Source organism: Otolemur garnettii, unplaced genomic scaffold, assembly GCF_000181295.1.
Source record: "Otolemur garnettii isolate 467f Iridium unplaced genomic scaffold, OtoGar3 scaffold00016, whole genome shotgun sequence".
Lineage (NCBI taxonomy): Eukaryota > Metazoa > Chordata > Mammalia > Primates > Galagidae > Otolemur > Otolemur garnettii.
In genome coordinates, this window is record NW_003852411.1 from 9,121,681 (window position 1) to 9,139,451 (window position 17,771).

Here is a 17,771-nt window from a genome sequence, read left to right on the forward strand (position 1 = left end):
CCGTCATTGTTGTTTGGCGGGTCCGGGCTGGGGATTCGAACCCGCCACCTTAGGTGTACGTGGCTGGCGCCTTAGCCGGTTGAGCTATAGGTGCCGAGCCGATGCTTATATTTCTATGGGATACATTCCTAGGACAAGATTGCTAAGTTGGGAGGTATATTTCTTATGTTAACAAATGTTTCTGTTGCATTTCGAAGACAGATTTAAATTTTACATTTCTAATATTTCTGTAGGGCAGAGACTTTCTCCTCCATATTCCTATCAGCGATCAGTGTCATCACTTGGGTAAACTCTTGCCAACCTCTAGGAGCAAGGTGGTGACCCATTTTTCTCTCCTGTTTAATTGATATTTTTTAAAAATAGGGCGGCACCTATGGCTCAAAGGAGTAGGGCGCCAGCTCCATATGCCAGAGGTGGTGGGTTCAAACCCAGCACCGGCCAAAAACTGAAAAAAAAAAAAAAATAGACATTTTCCATGTCATGTGATGATGAGTTTGGCAGTGTGCCACCGCAATAGACCTCTCCATAACTCACCTCTTGAAGGGAGTGGTGTTTTCCCTTTAAAACACAACGAGAATGGGCCCTGTTTTAAAACATGAATTTTAAAATTCCCATTTAGAGAAATCTAGAAATGTAGCCTATAATCCTTGCACTCTGGGAGGCTGAAGCAGGTGGATTGCTTGAGCTCAGGAGTTCAAGGCCAGCCTGAACAAAAGTGAGACTGTGTCTCTACTGAAAGTAAAAAAAATTAGCCAGGCGCTGTGGCGGGCACCTGTAGTCCCAGGTACTTGGGAGGCTGAGGCAAGAGGATCACTTGAGCCCAAGACTTTGAGGTTACCGTGCGCTATGACAGCATAGCACTCTATAGAGGGTGACAAAGTGAGACTCTGTCTCCAAAAAAAAAAAAAAAGAAAGAAAGAAAGAAAAGAAATCTAGAAATGTAGATGTATCTCTTTCCTGTGAGTTGGAAATACATCTCTTCCAGCTCAAAGGAAAGAGCTCTCTCAATGCTTCTGGAGAGCAGCGCATCCTATATCGTTCATATTCACCCTTTCTTACCCACATTTCTCCCTAGAGCCTCTATTGCCAGCACCTTTTTTGTCTTCTTCCTCTCTGCCCATTCTCCTCTTTATTTTAAACCTCAAGTATTCATTTCTAAAACTTACTTTAAAACAATCTTGAAACATAGAAGGTATTCTGTTGCAACAACATGCCTCGTGTAAGAGAGTGTTGGTAGCACACAAGTGGATGGCTTAGTGGATGTGGTCTGAGGAGAGGAAGCCTACGGCCTCATCAATTAAGATGTCACTTGTGCAACCCAGGGTAGGAGGGACTCAGTTCTAAAAACTGGATTTCTCTCTCAGGTCAGGCCTCTTCCTGTCCACTTATACACTAGGACCTTGGAGTAACCTACTACAGAGAGAAGCCCTGTGGGCCTTGGCAGAGCCTCAAAGAATTGTGAGAAATGACGGCTTCCCTCCCAGAGTTTGGGAGTCCAGGGAGCACCCCAACTTCCCTGGGGTTTCTTGAGAGGGACACCACTCACTGAAAAAGGCTTTGGAGGCTTGCGTGCCCAGCAGCAACATGTGCCTAAGAGCCTGCTGGCCTGGTTCATGGGCTCTGGAAGTGGGAGCTTAGAGTCTACCAAGAGCTGGGGTCCTGCACTCCTGGGTCTGCCTATCATCTGGTTGGGTCTTCTGCTGGTCTCTGTCCTAGCAGTAGAGCTGCCCCAGGGACCCATTGTGAGGGAGATAAGACAATTGAAGATGTCACATGTCATGATCCACATAGTGATGTACTTTCCATGGAATTGTTTAGAATGCATGTAATATATATAAAATATTGCTCCTAAGTCTGGAAATCTTTAATGTTTCCCTTCACTCTAATGCAGCATCTAGACCGACTTATGAACCTTCCACTGGATTCTGTGAAGATGGAAGCTTGTTATAGTAAAGTGGACCTGCTTGAAGAGCGCCTGCAGGATCTCAAGAGCCGCTTCAGATTCCCCCACGTTGATCTGGTGGTCCAGAGGACGCAGAACTACATGCAGGAGGTGGGAGTGGCGGGCCATCCTTGGAGGATAAAGATGGGAGATAAGTGTGGCAGATGAGACCAGGATGCTAGAGTAGCCCAGGGAAATAGGTTGCACATCTCTGGCCATCATGGTGAGAGAAAACATGTTCTGTGCCTCCAGCTGGCTTCATCTTCATTCCTTGTTGATGAACATCACAGGGAAATAAAGTAGCATCAATTGATAATTATGTGGTTTGTGGAATCAGTGCTTTTAACCTTGGCTATCCATTAGAATCATCTGGGGAGCTTTTAAGAAATATGTACTGATGTCCAGGCCCCATCTCCAATGATTCTGGTTATGCATATTTTATATATTTTGGTACTATTCCTGCTGCTTCCAATTTGCAGCCAGAGTTAAGAACCACTGGCTTAAATTAATTCTCTAACATAATTAAGAGTAAAGCGATCAATCAATCATAGCTTCCCATTTGAATTTCTTGAGTCCATTTTTCACATTTGATAATTGATAATCAATTATCAATAATTGATAATTAATTAATTAATTAATAATTTCACTAATAATTTGATAATTAGGCTCGGCACCTGTAGCTCAGCAGCTAGGGCATCAGCCATGTACACCGGAGCTAATGGGTTCGAATCCAGCCTGGGCCTGCCAAACAGCAGTGACAACTACAACCAAAAAATAGCTGAGTGTTGTGGTGGGTGCATGTAGTTCCAGCTACTTGGAAGCCTGAGGCAAGAGAATAATCACTTAAGCCCAAGAGTTTGAGGTTGCTGTGAGCTGTGATGCTACAGTACTCTACCTAGGGTAAAAGCTTGAGATTGCCTCAAAAAAGGAACAAAAAGAAAATTGGCTGAAATTAATTCCCTAACATAATTAAGAGTAAACCAATCAATCACAGCTTCACATTTGAATTTATTGAGTCTATTGATAAGTTTCTGTCCCCACCCCAAGGAACCTTTTCACCAGGAACAGGAATGAGTAGTGCAGATACTTCCCACATTGCACGTAGCGTTTCCTCTGAAGAAAGAGTGTAACCATGTAATCAGTGACACTGTAAGACATGGTTCCATTTCACACTGTGCTGGATCCCATTTGGGGGAGTTTGAGTGAGGCACAGCTGGGCCCTACCAAACAAAAATGACAACTACAACCAAAAAATAGCCGGGCATTGTGGCAGGCGCCTGTAGTCCCAGCTACTTGGAAGGCTGAGGCAAGAGACTTGCTTAAGCCCAAGAGTTGAAGGTTGCTGTGAGCTGTGATGCCATGGCACTCTACTGAGGGTGACATAGTGAGACTTTGCCTCAAAATAAAAATAAATTTAAAAACTCAAATTCGCTGCAGTGTTGAAGTGCTGGGATAGGGGTATGTATTAGATACTTTAGGATCACAGGCTTGGGGAAGAAGGGAGCATTTTTTTTTCTTCAAAGTTATGGGTAGGTTTAAGCAATGCATTTTGTCTAACCCTTCATTTGTGAAGGATTAAAGAGGAACAAGGAACAAAATTGGGCAATAGTTTAACAGAAGTCCCTTTGGCAATACAGGACCCTAGTGAGACAGATACAGGACAAAGTGCAGAGAATAAGATGTCAGAACTACTTCCGTTTTCTGACCCATAAGCGTGTCAGCCATTGTCTCCACGTCACCCTGCCTCCCTCCTCAGACTTGCAGAGAAAGGAAGAGAGTGCGGGGCAGGATGGAAGGTGGAAAGAGAGATGTGCTGCAGAGTGGCTCACATCTATCTGCAAGGGAGGTGCAGCCAAACTCCAGCTGGAAAATGCCCCCTCCTCATCTCGTTAACTCATAAACTAGATAGCATTCTTGGCGTGCAGCAAGGAGTGGAGGAAGAAAAATAACCACTGGAGATGATGCATTTCTCAGTTCCATGGTCTTGAGTTTTCCGGTTCAGAGATGACAGCGAGGAAATGAGAAAAAGAGAACATGTGTGTTCACTTACGGACACACATATGTGTGTGTGCTTCCCAGCCTCTTAGTGATCCCACTGGGGGCAGTTTTTCCCACAGTTCAGGTAGTGGGATGACGTTGCCCTAGGTCACTCAGAGGAGTGCCTGAGGGGACTCTTCTCAGACAGCTGATACCCTCTCTCCCCTCCAGCGCGGCCGGCCGGACCTGAGGGCAGCGATCCCAGCCCCTGACTCGCTCCCTTTGTTTTCTAGCTGATGGAGAATGCAGCATTCACTTTTGAGCAGTTGCTTTCCCCACATCTCCAAGGAGAGGCTTCCAAAACTGCAGTGGCTATTGAGAAGGTTAAGCTTCGAGTCTTAAAGGTAAAACTGTTCCCTCATTTCTAGAAGCATGAAACAAGAATGTGACCCCTGCTTCTCTTGTTAGGGGGAAAATACCGTGTTCTCTTCTTCACTCTAAGCTTCTGACTTCTCTGAAGTACCAGTGACTATCTCTAAATCAGCAGCAAGTTCCTCAAATATGACTTTCATGCCTGTTCTGCCATCTAGTGGCTATGTGGGGTCCTCAGCATCCTTGCCCACAGCTAGAAGTGACACGTCCCAGCTAACTTTCAACTTGGCATTTATTGGCTCTCTACTGTAATCATTGTGGGTATTGCATGGGATAGAACAGTAGGCAAGGCACAACTTTTTTCTTCAGAGAATTTACATTCTTAAGAAAAATCAAAACCTCATGGCAAAGGAAATACTCTGCAGAAAATACACCTGCCATATGAGAGTTTTTTAAAGATGTATTTCCACATATAATAGGAGCTGGTACATATGTGCTATATTTTAAAGGTTTTTTAAACCTACATTGTTTCATTTGATTCTCACAAGGACTTATGCCATAATTAGGATATGTCCTCATGGTACAGAGCAGGCTAGTTAATGGTGAGCTTAAAGCTAAGATTTTTTTTTTTTTTGCAGTTTTGGCTAGGGCCGGGCTAGAACCCACCACCCCTGGTATATGGGGCCAACGCCCTACTTCTTGAGCCACAGGCACCACCCAAAACTAAAATATTCTTACACCTTGTACTAATTTATTACTACCTTCTATTTTCCTTAAGTGGTTCTTTAGAACAGAAGATCAAAGTCCCACAGAACCTAGGGGTGGTTCCTGAATTTTGGACCTAATAGGAAACTCTAGCAACCAAATTGTTGACATTAAAAGCAGTAATGATCATGGTAATTGCAACTGTGTTGAAAGAAAAGACAGTATCAGGGTCAATGCTTTAGCAACAGAAGGAGAAGAAAAGAAAAGAAGGAAGGAAAGGAGAGAGAAAGAGGAAGGAAGGAAGGAAGGTCATTCAAACATTAGGACCTCGAGTCTGAAAGGGACTTAGCATGCTTCTAGTTCAATTTCATATCCAGTGTTAAGAATGTGCCTGCCAGGGGTGGCCCCACTGGTGGCTGGACACCTCCAGTGTTGGGATCTTTCCTCCTCCCAGGACAGCCCATTTGACATCTGGACACTTTGACTGTAAGAACATGTTCCCTTATGTTAGACCAAAGTTCTCACCACCAGTAATTTCAGTCCTGCCCTTTTTGTGCATAGCCTCCTTCCACGTGTCAGTGTTCAGTTGTTTGAATAGGGCTGTGACTTTGCTCCAAGTTATTATCTCCCACATAAATGCCTTCATGTCTTTAACCATTCTTCATTTGGCCTGACATCCTGCTCACCTGCCTGTGACTAACTCCAGTTTGTCTGAGATCCCTTTGATGTGACATCTAAAATTAAACCCTGGTCACCAAAGTTAGATGATTAATGCAGAACAGAAAGAATCCTCATCTTTCTTGTTCTAGATCAGCAGTTCTCAACCTGTGGGTCGTGACCCCTTTGTAACAATGAAAATATATCACCGCATTAGGAAGGTTGAGAACCACTGTCCTGGATGCTGAAGTTCTTTGGTTAATATGTCACAGTGTTAATGGAGCTATGAGCAAGGCCTTTCTTCCCTTGTGGAAATCTTTACAGCCCACCAACCCTGCTTGCAGGATGTGGAGGATGGTGGTTCCCATGGACCCATTTGGGACTAGGGTGATGAAGTACACACTCACTCCCACCCAGGTCTATCTCCAACTTCTTTGTAATACAGAAGCAGTCACTACTCTGTTTTGATCTTGCCTCAGTTTCCACATCTGTAAAAGGAGAGAATAAAAGGAGGGTTATCAGTCATACCCACGCCTAGAATATAAGTATAATTATCAGTCATACCCGTGCCTGGAGTATGAGTGTAATTACATGGAAAGATCTCTAAGATTGAAATTAGGGGAGGAGAGATGAAGTAGGTGGCCGAGATTTTTAAGTGAAAGTTAAACAGATTGTAATGTTGCTATTTAACATATGTTTCTGTATTGACAGCAATATGATTATGACAGCAGCACCATCCGGAAGAAGATATTTCAAGAGGCACTGGTTGAAATTACACTTCCCACCTTGCAGAAGGCACTGGCATCCACGTGCAAACCAGTAAGGAGATGGGTTACTCCACAGCACCTGCTCTTATTTCCTCTAAAGGTCTTTTGCTCTGGCGCATGTGCAGGCAGACCAGACCAAGAAGGAGTTGGCATTAACTTTTTGTAAATGGTTAGATAGTAATTATTAATATTTTAAGCTTCACAGCCCATACTATTTCTGTTGTACTTATTCATCTCTGCGGTTGTGGAGCAAAAACAGCCATCAACAGCATTTTGCCATCCCCCTGAATTGGACAAAATCCCCAAGGATGAAGACCTGAATTTGAGCCAAGCTAAGGGTTGACATAGAACACCTGAGGATTTCCAATTTCCTCATTATAGCATGACTCATGGAGCCAACGTGTCTTCTGAAACTTGACCACTATATACAGAAAAGATCGTAAGATGATTACAGAAGGATATTTGTTCTGTTAAATCCAGTAACGTTTGTTTAATGAACTCATTGAAACCATTTAAAGCTTCTACAGACATCAGGCATCCAGGGATGGCCATGGTGATGGAGGTTTGACACAGTCTGTAGAGTAATGAGCAAGCAGAGTCTGAAAATAAGAATGAGGAGGTCCAGTAACTGACTCAAAGTAGTAGAGCCGGTAACCACCAGAGTTTGAACCCAGTTCACACTCACCTGTAACATGGTAAACACTCAGAAAACCTCATCAGCTACTACTACTATTGTTATTATTACTGCTTCTTTGTTTCATAAGTGATCTATGAGGCGGCGACCATAGCCCAGTGGGTAGGGCGCCAGCCACATACAACGAGGCTAGTGGGTTTGAACCCAGCCCAGGCCAGCTAAAACAACAATGATAACTGCAACAACAACAAAAAAAATAGTCAAGCATTGTAACGGGCACCCAGTTAATTGTAGTCCCAGCTACTGGGGAGGCTGAGGCAAGAGAATGGCTTAAGCCCAAGAGTTTGAGGTTGCTATGAGCTGTGATGCCACAGCACTCTACCAAGGGTGACATAGTAAGTCTTTTTCTCATTAAAAAAAAAAGTGCTCCATGAGCCTGGACATTGAGAAGGCCTGCTCACTCTTGGAATAAATGATAAAGAGATTTTTAGAATTTAAAAAGGGCTGCTTAGCAGTTTGAAAAGTCGTCAAGCCCTGGAACATTAAAATCCTTTGCATGAGTTATTTCACTGCAGAAATGTCTTTGGTGACTTTTATAGTCTGTAAATGCTGGTTGTTTCCCCACCCCCACCCCCAGATACTCATAGGCATATCTAGTATTCAGCATTTACTTTGGGGGCATATTTCTTTAATAGAAAAGGGTTTGATTGAGCCAGGAGAGTAAGGCATCTGTCTGTCTGACTGTCCCTTGGTCTTATGCAGAGGAACAGTCCAGCAGCTCAGATGACAGCAGACCACCTCCACACGTGTCTGCACATGGGTGTTTTGCCTGGGGATTTTGGGGGCCTCAGAGCCACCTCCTCCTGAATGGGGAGAAGGGTAAGGAGGGTCCTCCCACCTGTCTGCCCCTCTCTTTCCACGCATCAGCAGAGTGAGTTGTGCCCAATCTATAAGAGGCTCTCATCATTTTTTAATCAAGAAAGACTGGTTTCAGAAGAGCTGTGACCCAGAGTTTCGGATAATGAAGGATATTGTTCCAGTGTGAAGAGATTTTTAAAAATCTGGATTTACACAATATATAAATTAGGGGATGATCTGCTTCACTGAAGGAGTCTGTTTCACTAAATTGTGTTTCTCTTGGTTCTTTGAGTAGCAGTTTCCTAGATCTGTGGAAACAGATCAACCCTAGCTGTGTATTACAATGGTCTGGGGAGCTTTAAAAAAACATTCTGACTCCCCAAGACCCACTCTCAGGGATACGGATTCAATCAGCCCAGGGAATTAACTGTACAGCACAGTTCAATCAGTTTGACATAGAAGACCTGTTCTGTAAAGTTGGGCACATCGAACAGTATAAATGTCCCTAGAAATTACTCCTTTCCACAGAATTATTTAGCTGGTGGAAATTTTAAAGGTCTTGTTTCTTTACCCAGCATACACGCATTAAATATGTATCAACTATGAACAGGCACTGTGCCAGGCATGTGTCCCTGCTGTCCGGGACTTCCCAGTGTAGAGCCAGGAGACAAGCAAACAGGACGCCTCTGAGGAGCACAGCAGCCTTATGGAGAGAGTTCCCGAGAAAATGCCAAACTCTGCTTAAAAAAAGAAAAAGTCCTCTCGGGAGGTCAGACAGGACGTCCCAGAGTCCTGCTTTCACCCAGTCAGAGGGAGGAATGAGCAGAGAGACCAACTAGGGAAGATGAAATGGTGTCCCTGGCACGAGTCTGTCGAGGAGGAGGCAGAGGGGCAGGGTGTGAAGTGGCATCCCCAGGTCCCGTGGCGAGGCCAGGGAGTGTCCAGTCTCCTGGCCAGGGCTCTCTCCGTGCGTCAGTCCTGTCTCATAGACCCTTGAGGGGGATGATTTTTAACCTCTGTGCTACAGCACACTGGTGTGGCATGGGAGGATCTTAGGTGTGCCATGAACATTTTTAAAGATCATTAATTAAATTATTTTCAAAAGAAGTTCAAAACAGGGGCAGTGCCTGTGGCTCAAAGGAATAGGGCACCGGCCCCATATGCCGGAGGTGGCGGGTTCAAACCCAGCCCTGGCCAAAAACTGCAAAAAAAAAAAAAAAAGAAGTTCAAAGCACAGTAAGCAATTTTTTTTATTCATTTCTTAAATCAACATAATTTAAGTGTGCCACAGAAGTTTGACTATAGGTTCAAGTGTGCCATGAAATAAAAAGGTCAAAACACACTGCTCTAGGGGTCGTTGAAGTTCATGTTGCTTTGATCCTTCTGGGTGGGTGTAAAGGGACCCTTTTACTGGCTGCTGTGATCTTGTTCTGGGAACAGCCACAGGTCCTGGCACTGGGAAGGGTCTGAATGTGGTGGCTTCCAATTGCCTGCTGTAAACCCTGTCCTTTCAGGCAAAAGCATCAAATCCCGCTGCCAAGTGCCTGATTCTCTAAGAACCACGTGTGGACATCCCACCCCCAGCACCACCAGGCACAAGGATTACTGAGTTAACCACTGGGATGGCATTTGGCACATTTGATCCCGGCCCTGTCTTCGTGCTGATAATAGGCAAACCATTTGGAAACACTGGAAATGTGGGAGGGTTAAGGGATTTTGCGCTGTGCCCGGGCTGTCTTAGAGGGAATAGTGAGTGTCAAGGCCAGCTGGAGGGAGAGAGAACAGTGTTCCTGAAAAGTCCCTGACTAGAAACTTGACAAAAGTCTCCTAACTTGAAAGGGACTCTATACTAATTAAGTTAAACGTACATCTACTGTAGGACCCAGCAAACCCACTTTTAGATATATAACCAAGATGAGTCCTTAAATTCACAAAAAATGCATAGAAGGATGTCCATAGCAGTTACATTCATAAAGCTCAAAAAGGGGAAAGATCTCAATTTTCATCAACAGGAGTGTGGATAAACAATTTTAGTTTATTCATGTAATGAATGCCATTATCAATAAAAAGGAACAATCTACTGCTATATACAGCACCATGGATGAATCTCAAAAAGGCACGCAAAAGAATACCCGATGTCACTTGTATGTAGGTTACTGTGGAAGTTTTGAGGCAGACTATGCTGTGGTCCGTTATTTCCGAGAAACACAGTCAACAGCGTCCTTTCCGATTTACCCGTACAAGTTTCAACTTGCTCAGCTTATCCGTGTTGCTGGGAGGGCTTCATTTGCTTCTGTCCACGTGGATTTTACATTTCTTGATTTTTATATGTCTCAAAACTTTGGTAATGACCCCGGTATAAAATTTAAGAATAAGCAAACCTAATTTGTCATGATAGACTTCAGACCAGTGCTTCTATCTTGGGAAAGACTAGAAAAGAGAAAGGAGGAACTCTAGGAGGGGGGGCCACAGAGCCACCTGTGGGGATCCCTCCCAGCATCATCGTGATTGGGGTTATGGTTCTCTGGATATATTTGTATATTTTAAAGTTGAGCTGTACTTCTAAAATCTGTGCTTTTTACTGTATAGAACATACCTTGGCAAAATACTGTTGTTATAAATAAAAGGGAAGAAAGAAACACTTCGATAATAGGGATGAAAGGAGACCCCCTAAATCCACAATGTGGACTTGAGATGATAAAAAAGAAAACCTCTGCTGCCTTTCCCATGAGCAGCATGGAATGTGAACCTAGGTTGAGGAAAACAAAGGGGACCACAGTGGACAAGCCACTCCCTATCGAGGACAGTTAGCAGGTCATAGTGGATTAGATGGAAGGGAACCCAATAAACACTTGTTGAACTAAGTTGTTACTTCAACATCTTTTGCCTGTGGGCCAATCCCACACCCCAAGAAGGGAAGCATCGTGGTGGGGAAGCGTCCTTTCCAGGGCTCCTGGGAGAGCCGCATCTCCTGACCTCCTGACTTTCCTCTTTGGCTTCTTATCTCTCCCTCTCCAGGAGCTTCAGAAATACGAGCAGTTCATCTTTGCAGACCATACCAACATGATCCACGTTGAAAATGTCTATGAGGAGATTTTACATCAGATCCTCCTTGGTGAAACCCTGAAAGGTAAGGAAGGCTACCTGCTGCTGGAAGGAGCTCCCCACAGAGGGGAGCACCCCCAAAATGGGACTCAGTAAGGTGAGAAAGGGGGAGAGGAGATGGACATCGGTGTGGTGGGGAGACAACCAGGAGAGGGAGGGGAAAAGGAAGGACACTCCCGTGACTTCACGGACCTGATTTGGCCTATGCTGTGCTGGCCCTTTAGATACTTATTTTCTCTCTCCTTTTTTTTTTTTTTTTTTTTGAGCCAGAGCCTCACTATGTCACCCTCCATAGAGTGCTCTGGCATCACAGCTCACAGCAACCTCCAGCTCTTGGGCTTAAGCAGTTCTCTTGCCTCAGCCTCCCAAGTAGCTGGGACTACAGGCGCCTGCCACAATGCCCGGCTATTTTTTTGTCGTAGTTGTCATTGTTGTTTAGGGGCCACAGCTGGGTTTGAACCCACCAGCCTCAGTGTATGTGGCTGGCGCCATATCCACTGTGCTACAGGTGCCAAGCCCTTATTTTCTCTTTTGATATAAGTATGAACTCTGTGATTTGGGAATTTTAAGCTTCATTTTATAGATGAGAGTATTGCAGCTTAGTGAGATTAAACGATGCGTCTGTCACGAGGAGCTATCTTCCTTTTGCTCTTCTCGAGAGAACAAAAATGAAAATGAGCCCTTCTTGGGCAGAGGCTCCTTACCCCTCCCAAAGCTGGGAGGAGGTGACTCCAACAGCAAGGCTTTCCCTCTGCTCTCTCAGCACATTCCTCTCCCCTACTCAGCCAGACAGAGGCACACGGGTGGTGACACAGTGGCCTGCAAGCCTTGTTGGGACTCTAGCACCCAGTGTCCTGTGAAACCAGGCCTTTCCTAGGATTGGCGTGTGGGTAGGAAAACTTACATAAAAATATGCTGGAGAAGGCCATCATCAAACCGTGGGCCTAAATCACATCTGGTCTCCTTAGGGAGATACTCTTGTCTTGAGTATCACAAAAACCCCTCTACACAGAAAAATGACCAAGCACAAGCCCCAGGCCACAGCGGCTCATCACCAGGGAACCAATGAGATAAGGAATGTGAAGGGGTCAGCAGTGTCTCCACAGAGGAAGGGCTGGGTAAAGGCCACTGGTGGCCCTCCGTGGCCGCCTTTGGGTGGTTTAGAAGAAGAATCCTTTCCTCTAGACACTGACTGCTCTGTGTGAGAAAATTGTCACGACGCACTGATTTTGTTCAAGAAGAAAACTAAACTGCTAGCTGCTGAAAACACAAATCCCTGCTGTCTTTGGTATGAACGGCACCCCATTGGGTGATGTTGGGTACTACAACTCCTGCACAGCCCTAAGCAGATGACTATGGTCAAAAATGTCATTATTATTTTTTTGAGACAGAGTCTCACTCTGTCACTCTGGGTAGAGTGCCATGGTATCATCATAGCTCACAGCAACTTCAAACTCCTGGGTTCCAGCCATCCTTTTGCCTCAGACTCCTGAGTAACTGGGACTTTAGGCACCTGCCACAACACCTAGCTAGGTGTTTTCTTTTTTTAGTAGAGATGGGGTCTAGCTCTAACTCAGGCTGATCTCAAACTCCTGAGCTCTGGCAATCCACCCACGTCAGCTTCCCAAAGTGCTAGCATGATAGGTATGAGCCACTGCACATGGCCTATTGTATTCTTGTTCCTCTCAAGACCTTTGAGACTGAGCTGGGCCCATAGATTTCAATTAGGACATTCCAGCTCACTGAGGCTCTCTCATAGGCACGCTCAGCACTGAGAATCGTCACACATTCGGGACTGTGCTTTGGGAAAAAGAGAGAAGTGAAAGGTCTGCCCCTGCCCATGGGGAGTTTTGGTCCAGGTGGCAGCTAATAAAATGTGATAGGGGCCTCCTGAAGTGATATAGATGATACTATTCAAACCAAGAGTGCCTGGAAAGCAAAGGCTGTGTTTTACTCATCTCTGGATCTCCAGCGCCTGTCCCATATTAGATGTGCAGCAAATATTTGCTATTTGAGTAAATGAATGAATGAACACTGCAGAGGCTCCAAGTTTGGAAAGAGTTTGCAGTCTTGGTCATCAGAGACCAAAGAGGGTAGTGTTAGATACTGAAAACTTTGAATGGCCAGAGAGGCGAAGGGGTGGTTTCTCAATAAAATTAGAAAATCCAGGTTGGCCATGGCAGGATGTTAATGTCGTGTTTTGTTTTCTGATCTCTCTCAGTGATAAAGGAAGCTGCTAGCCTGAAGAAACACAACTTATTTGAAGACAACATGGCCTTGCCCAGTGAAAGTGTGTCCAGCTTAACAGATCTAAAAATTCCCACAGGGTCCAACCAGGCCAGCCCTGCCAAGAGAGCCTCTGGCCTTCTGCCAGGAGTCCTGGGTAGTGAGACTCTGAATAATGAAGTGTTCCAGGAGTCAGAGGAAAAGCAGCAGCCTGTGGTCCCTAGTCCACTGGCCAGACGAGAAAGCCTTTCTCTGCCTGATCCCAGCCCTCCCCCCGGTGGAGATGAGCAGGTGATCATTTCAAGAATGGAGGACCCCACTGTAAGTCCTGTGGCTGCAGAGGACACGGCAGGACTCATGGGTACACCTGCGGCAGAGCTGGAGTTTGGAGGGACCCCCAGGGATGAAGACCCCACCCATGAAGAGCCAAAATCTGTCTCTGCCTCAGGCTCCTTGGATGAGCTAAGAAAGTTGTTGACAGAGACCGTTGAGGTCCCTGTCGAATCTGCTCTAGCAACTGAAAAAGATACAAAGGAAGGGACCCTTTCTCCTCAAGAAAATGAAAAAGAAGAAGAAAAAGCACACATCTGCACAGAGGCCCAGCAGGCAGCTGCCTCCCCTCTGGACAACTGTGAAGAAAGTGAAGCCAGTGAGGGGAAGGCCCATCCTCCTCCTCTGGAGGCTGAGGCAGGGGGTGAGGAGGTGGGGGAATTACCAGAGGTGAGTGGCCCTGCCTCTGAGCCATCCTATGGAGGGCTCCCCAAGGCTCACTGCCCAGGCCCTACAGAGCAGCCAGAGGAGCCCGGGGAGCCAGTGGAGGCCAGGGAGCCAGTGGAGGCTATTGAGGCAGAGGAGGCCAGGGAGCCAGTGGAGGCCAGGGAGCCAGAGGGGGCCGGGGAGCCAGAGGGGGCCGGGGAGGCAGAGGAGGCTGTGGAGGCAGAGGAGGCCAGGGAGCCAGTGGAGGCCAGGGAGCCAGAGGGGGCCGGGGAGCCAGAGGGGGTTGGGGAGCCAGTGAAGGCCGGGGAGCCAGAGGTGGCCGGGGAGCCAGTGGAGGCCGGGGAGCCAGAGGGGGCCGGGGAGTCAGTGGAGGCTGTGGAGCCAGAGGAGGCTGGGGAGCCAGTGGAGGCCAGGGAGCTAGTGGAGGCTGGGGAGCCCACAGAGAAGGCTTCCACACTGGTCACCCAGGAGGGAAGAGAGGCCGAGTGCACAGTGCAGGGTGAGTTGATGCTGCAAGAAGATTGCATTGTAGGTTCTGACCCCGCCTGCCCCAGTGAGAGCCGAGTTTCTGAGGAACAAGAACCGGTGGGAGAGAAGAACAGCCCAGGCAAGGTCGGGGCCAGCACGAATAAACAGGAGATGAAGGCTGCCCGTGTTCATGAGTGCCAGTGGGTGGTGGAGAACGTTCCCAACACTGAGGTCCTAGCTTCCCATACAGATGATGTAAAGAAGAGAGAATCTTGTCAGGACAGTTCCCCAGATCAGCCCTTGGAAGAGTGAAAGGGACACTTTGGCAAAAGTCTTTGACAAAGTTAATCAAAGGGTTATAGTTATGGGTACACTTAGGGGCTGCACGGGAGATGTTACAAAAAAAAAAAAAGATTTGTTAATTATTTTCATAATTTGAATACTAAAACCAGAGGAAATGAATGCAGGCAGGCCCCTTTGTGGTTCTGAGCTGTTCTACCACCAGTGATTGCTTTAGTGTTTTAATAGGCATTACAAAGGCAATGAGGAGCTTGGGCGGGGAGCTGAGTGTGCTGAGGGAGGGAGTGAAGGTGCAGGGAAGGCCTGGGGACACAGAGCACAGTTCTCAGTATGCTCTGCACATTCGGATGGTGTAACACACACTTTAAGGCTTTTTAATTTCGTATATGAATCTAATGTATACTGTAACTCTAGCTTCATCATCTACAATACCAAAGCCACCATCTCTTAGGGACTCAGCATCTGTCCACAGTCTGGCTGCAAGAAAAGAGCAGTTCATGGGCAGTCGCCCCTACTGTGTGCCACCCCGCCACCTGTCACACCCAAACCACAGGAGAAGCCTGACAGAAGTGAACTGAGTGAGGAAGGTGTGGCCTGCAGGCGTGTCTGGCTTGTTACTAATTCTGTCACTTTCTTTTTAATTAATCCTGTTGATTCTTATTCATTAATATCCTTTTAAAGAAATTCAGATGAGGCAGGAAAATTTGATTGGCCTTTAATTGTGCAGAGGGCTTAGCTGTAAGTTATCAAGCGTAAAGCCTACCAAATTAAACAAACATTATTTGAACAGCAACTGCTTGCCAGGTACTGTATTTGGGGTAGTTAAAAAAAAAAAAAAACAGGTGCTGATTCTAGCGATTCTAGTATGTATTAAAAGGTCCCAGGGAATTTGATCTAGAAGAGAAAACAAGCTAATTTTCAAACTATGATGGTGTTTTTCTCTTTCCGTTCAAATAGTCCTGGTTCATTCCTAGAAGGCAACAAAATGAATCAACGAATACATAAATAAATAGGTGGAGACAAAAACTAAGGTATATACCATCAAGTTTCAAAGATGTTACCCAAAATAGAAATCATTCTTTGGTCTCTCAAGTTACCTGAGTCCCTGTTCCAAGCTCTGGGGATACCATGGTTACCATGGTGAAGAAGATGCTGTTTCTTCCTCCTGGAACTTCCATGTTCATGGAAGTAGACACAAATACATGTTCGAAATTGATCATGACCTTTAACTATTAATGATAAAGATGAAATGGACTTACTTGCAAAAGATTAAAAAAGATTTAAGAAAGTTGTTCTATTTATTGTCCATCAGAAAAATACCAGACTGTGTCCCAAAAGCTTCCGTCCCAGGTACTACATCTTAAAGTTTCTTCCCACAAATTTTCATATTCCATCCCAACATATTTGTCCTGAGAGTTTGTTTGATCATCAGAGTCAAATAAGTTTATGTCTTTTTAAATTTTTTGGAGAATTTGGCCCACAGTTCAACCATTTAACCAGGAATTAAAATATTGTCCTCCCCACCCCTCCCATGAAGAATTTCTTGGATTTCTAGGTGATAAGTAATGAATTATAATCACAGTGTCTTTATGCTCTCATATCACATGGTGGCCTCTTTTTTGGGAGGGTTTAGATCATAGAGAGGGATCCCGTCCTAGGTGAAGAAGGCCCCTGCTTCCCTCAGTGTTCACTCAGATCCTGGCATGCAGCCCAGTACATTGAAATTATATTTACTTCCTGTCTCTCCCAGAGCTCCTCTCTTCAAGGACAGAAACTAGGGTTTAGTCATCATATGTGCTTCCTGCTAGAAACCCACAGCTTTGAATAAGGCTTCCTACCTCCTCAGTTGCTTTACTATCCCTGGTGTCTAGCACAGGGCCTGGCATGTTTCGGGCTGCTCAGGAAGCATGGAAACTTGACACCTAGCGCACTGCTGTGCAGGGACTACTGGGGACTTGCTGTCAGGCAGAGAGATGTTTTGAATCCAACTTTCTGCTCTTGTCGAGTCTTAAGTCCAAAGGGCAGATGGCCAGATGCGCTGCCCAGGAAGGCAGGGAGCCAAAGGAGCAGGGCTTGTCCCCATAGAGACTGTCCTTCTTTCTGGGAGATTCGTGGCTAGGGTGGGTATGCCAGCCCAGGCTGAGCGAAGGCTGGAGTTTCCTCCCTGTGCTCACCTTAGGGGTTCTTGCGCTTCCTGAAAAGCTAAGAGATTTTTTCAACCCTAAAAGAAAATACATTTCACTGCATTGGATTGGATGAACATCAGGGCCCTTCCTTTATCCATCCTGAAGGCCAGAGAGTACGGGGTACTAAGTGGCAGGACACAGTCGACAGCACAGTCAAAGAGTTTTTCTGGACATATTTCACAAAAGTTCTCTAGCATAAGCAAGACGATTGTTTCATTTGAAGATGGAACAGGAAACTGAAGTGCATTTAAACTAGTCCATTTCATTTTAACATGTTCAGTGGAATAACATCTTATTCCGAGGTTTTATCTTGCTTTTTGTAGGGACTTGTCTGTGTCGTTTCCAGATGGAGCAAGATTATCCTGATGTAAATGAGCAACGTGAAAAGCCTCTGTGTGCTCCCCTGGGGCTCTCCTCTGGGCAGAGACGTTAGAAATGCATAAAATCTTAAGAGAGGGTTTTTGGCAAAAGAAAAAAAAATGAGCTCATTTTTCTTTTGTAGCTTGTAACAGAGACTATAGTACCCAGCATTATACAGAGTAAATTTTTCTTTTTTTTTTGCAGTTTTTGGCCAGGCTGGGTTTTGAACCCGCCACCTCTGGCATATGGGACCAGTGCCCTATTCCTTTGAGCCACAGGTGCCGCCCCAGAGTAAATTTTTTTTTAAAGGCTTTTGGAGGCTACAAAAATAAGATTCCAATTTTTCCGAAAACTTTCTCACTTTATGCAATTTATTATAAAGATCCTCAAGTCCAGTGTTATAATCCTTCATATCAGAGCTGGTGATTTCAATGGGTTTCACAATTGTCTCAGACAAAAGTGATTTTAATTCATTTTAACAAGTGATAGGTGATATG

At 45.5% G+C, this 17,771-nt stretch overlaps 1 protein-coding gene across 1 annotated transcript in view; it reads left to right on the forward strand.

Moving 5' to 3' along the window:
• FAM129A (family with sequence similarity 129 member A) overlaps positions 1 to 17,553 on the forward strand; it is a 157,021-nt gene extending 139,468 nt beyond the window's left edge. Inside the window, exons 11-16 of the mRNA XM_023510807.1 lie at positions 1,892 to 2,053; positions 4,213 to 4,323; positions 6,365 to 6,472; positions 10,931 to 11,042; positions 13,239 to 14,080; positions 14,408 to 17,553. Coding sequence (XP_023366575.1) covers positions 1,892 to 2,053; positions 4,213 to 4,323; positions 6,365 to 6,472; positions 10,931 to 11,042; positions 13,239 to 14,080; positions 14,408 to 14,740 — 1,668 coding nt within the window. The 3' untranslated portion in view covers positions 14,741 to 17,553. The remainder of the gene's footprint in view (positions 1 to 1,891; positions 2,054 to 4,212; positions 4,324 to 6,364; positions 6,473 to 10,930; positions 11,043 to 13,238; positions 14,081 to 14,407) is intronic.
• Positions 17,554 to 17,771: the final 218 nt, after the last annotated feature.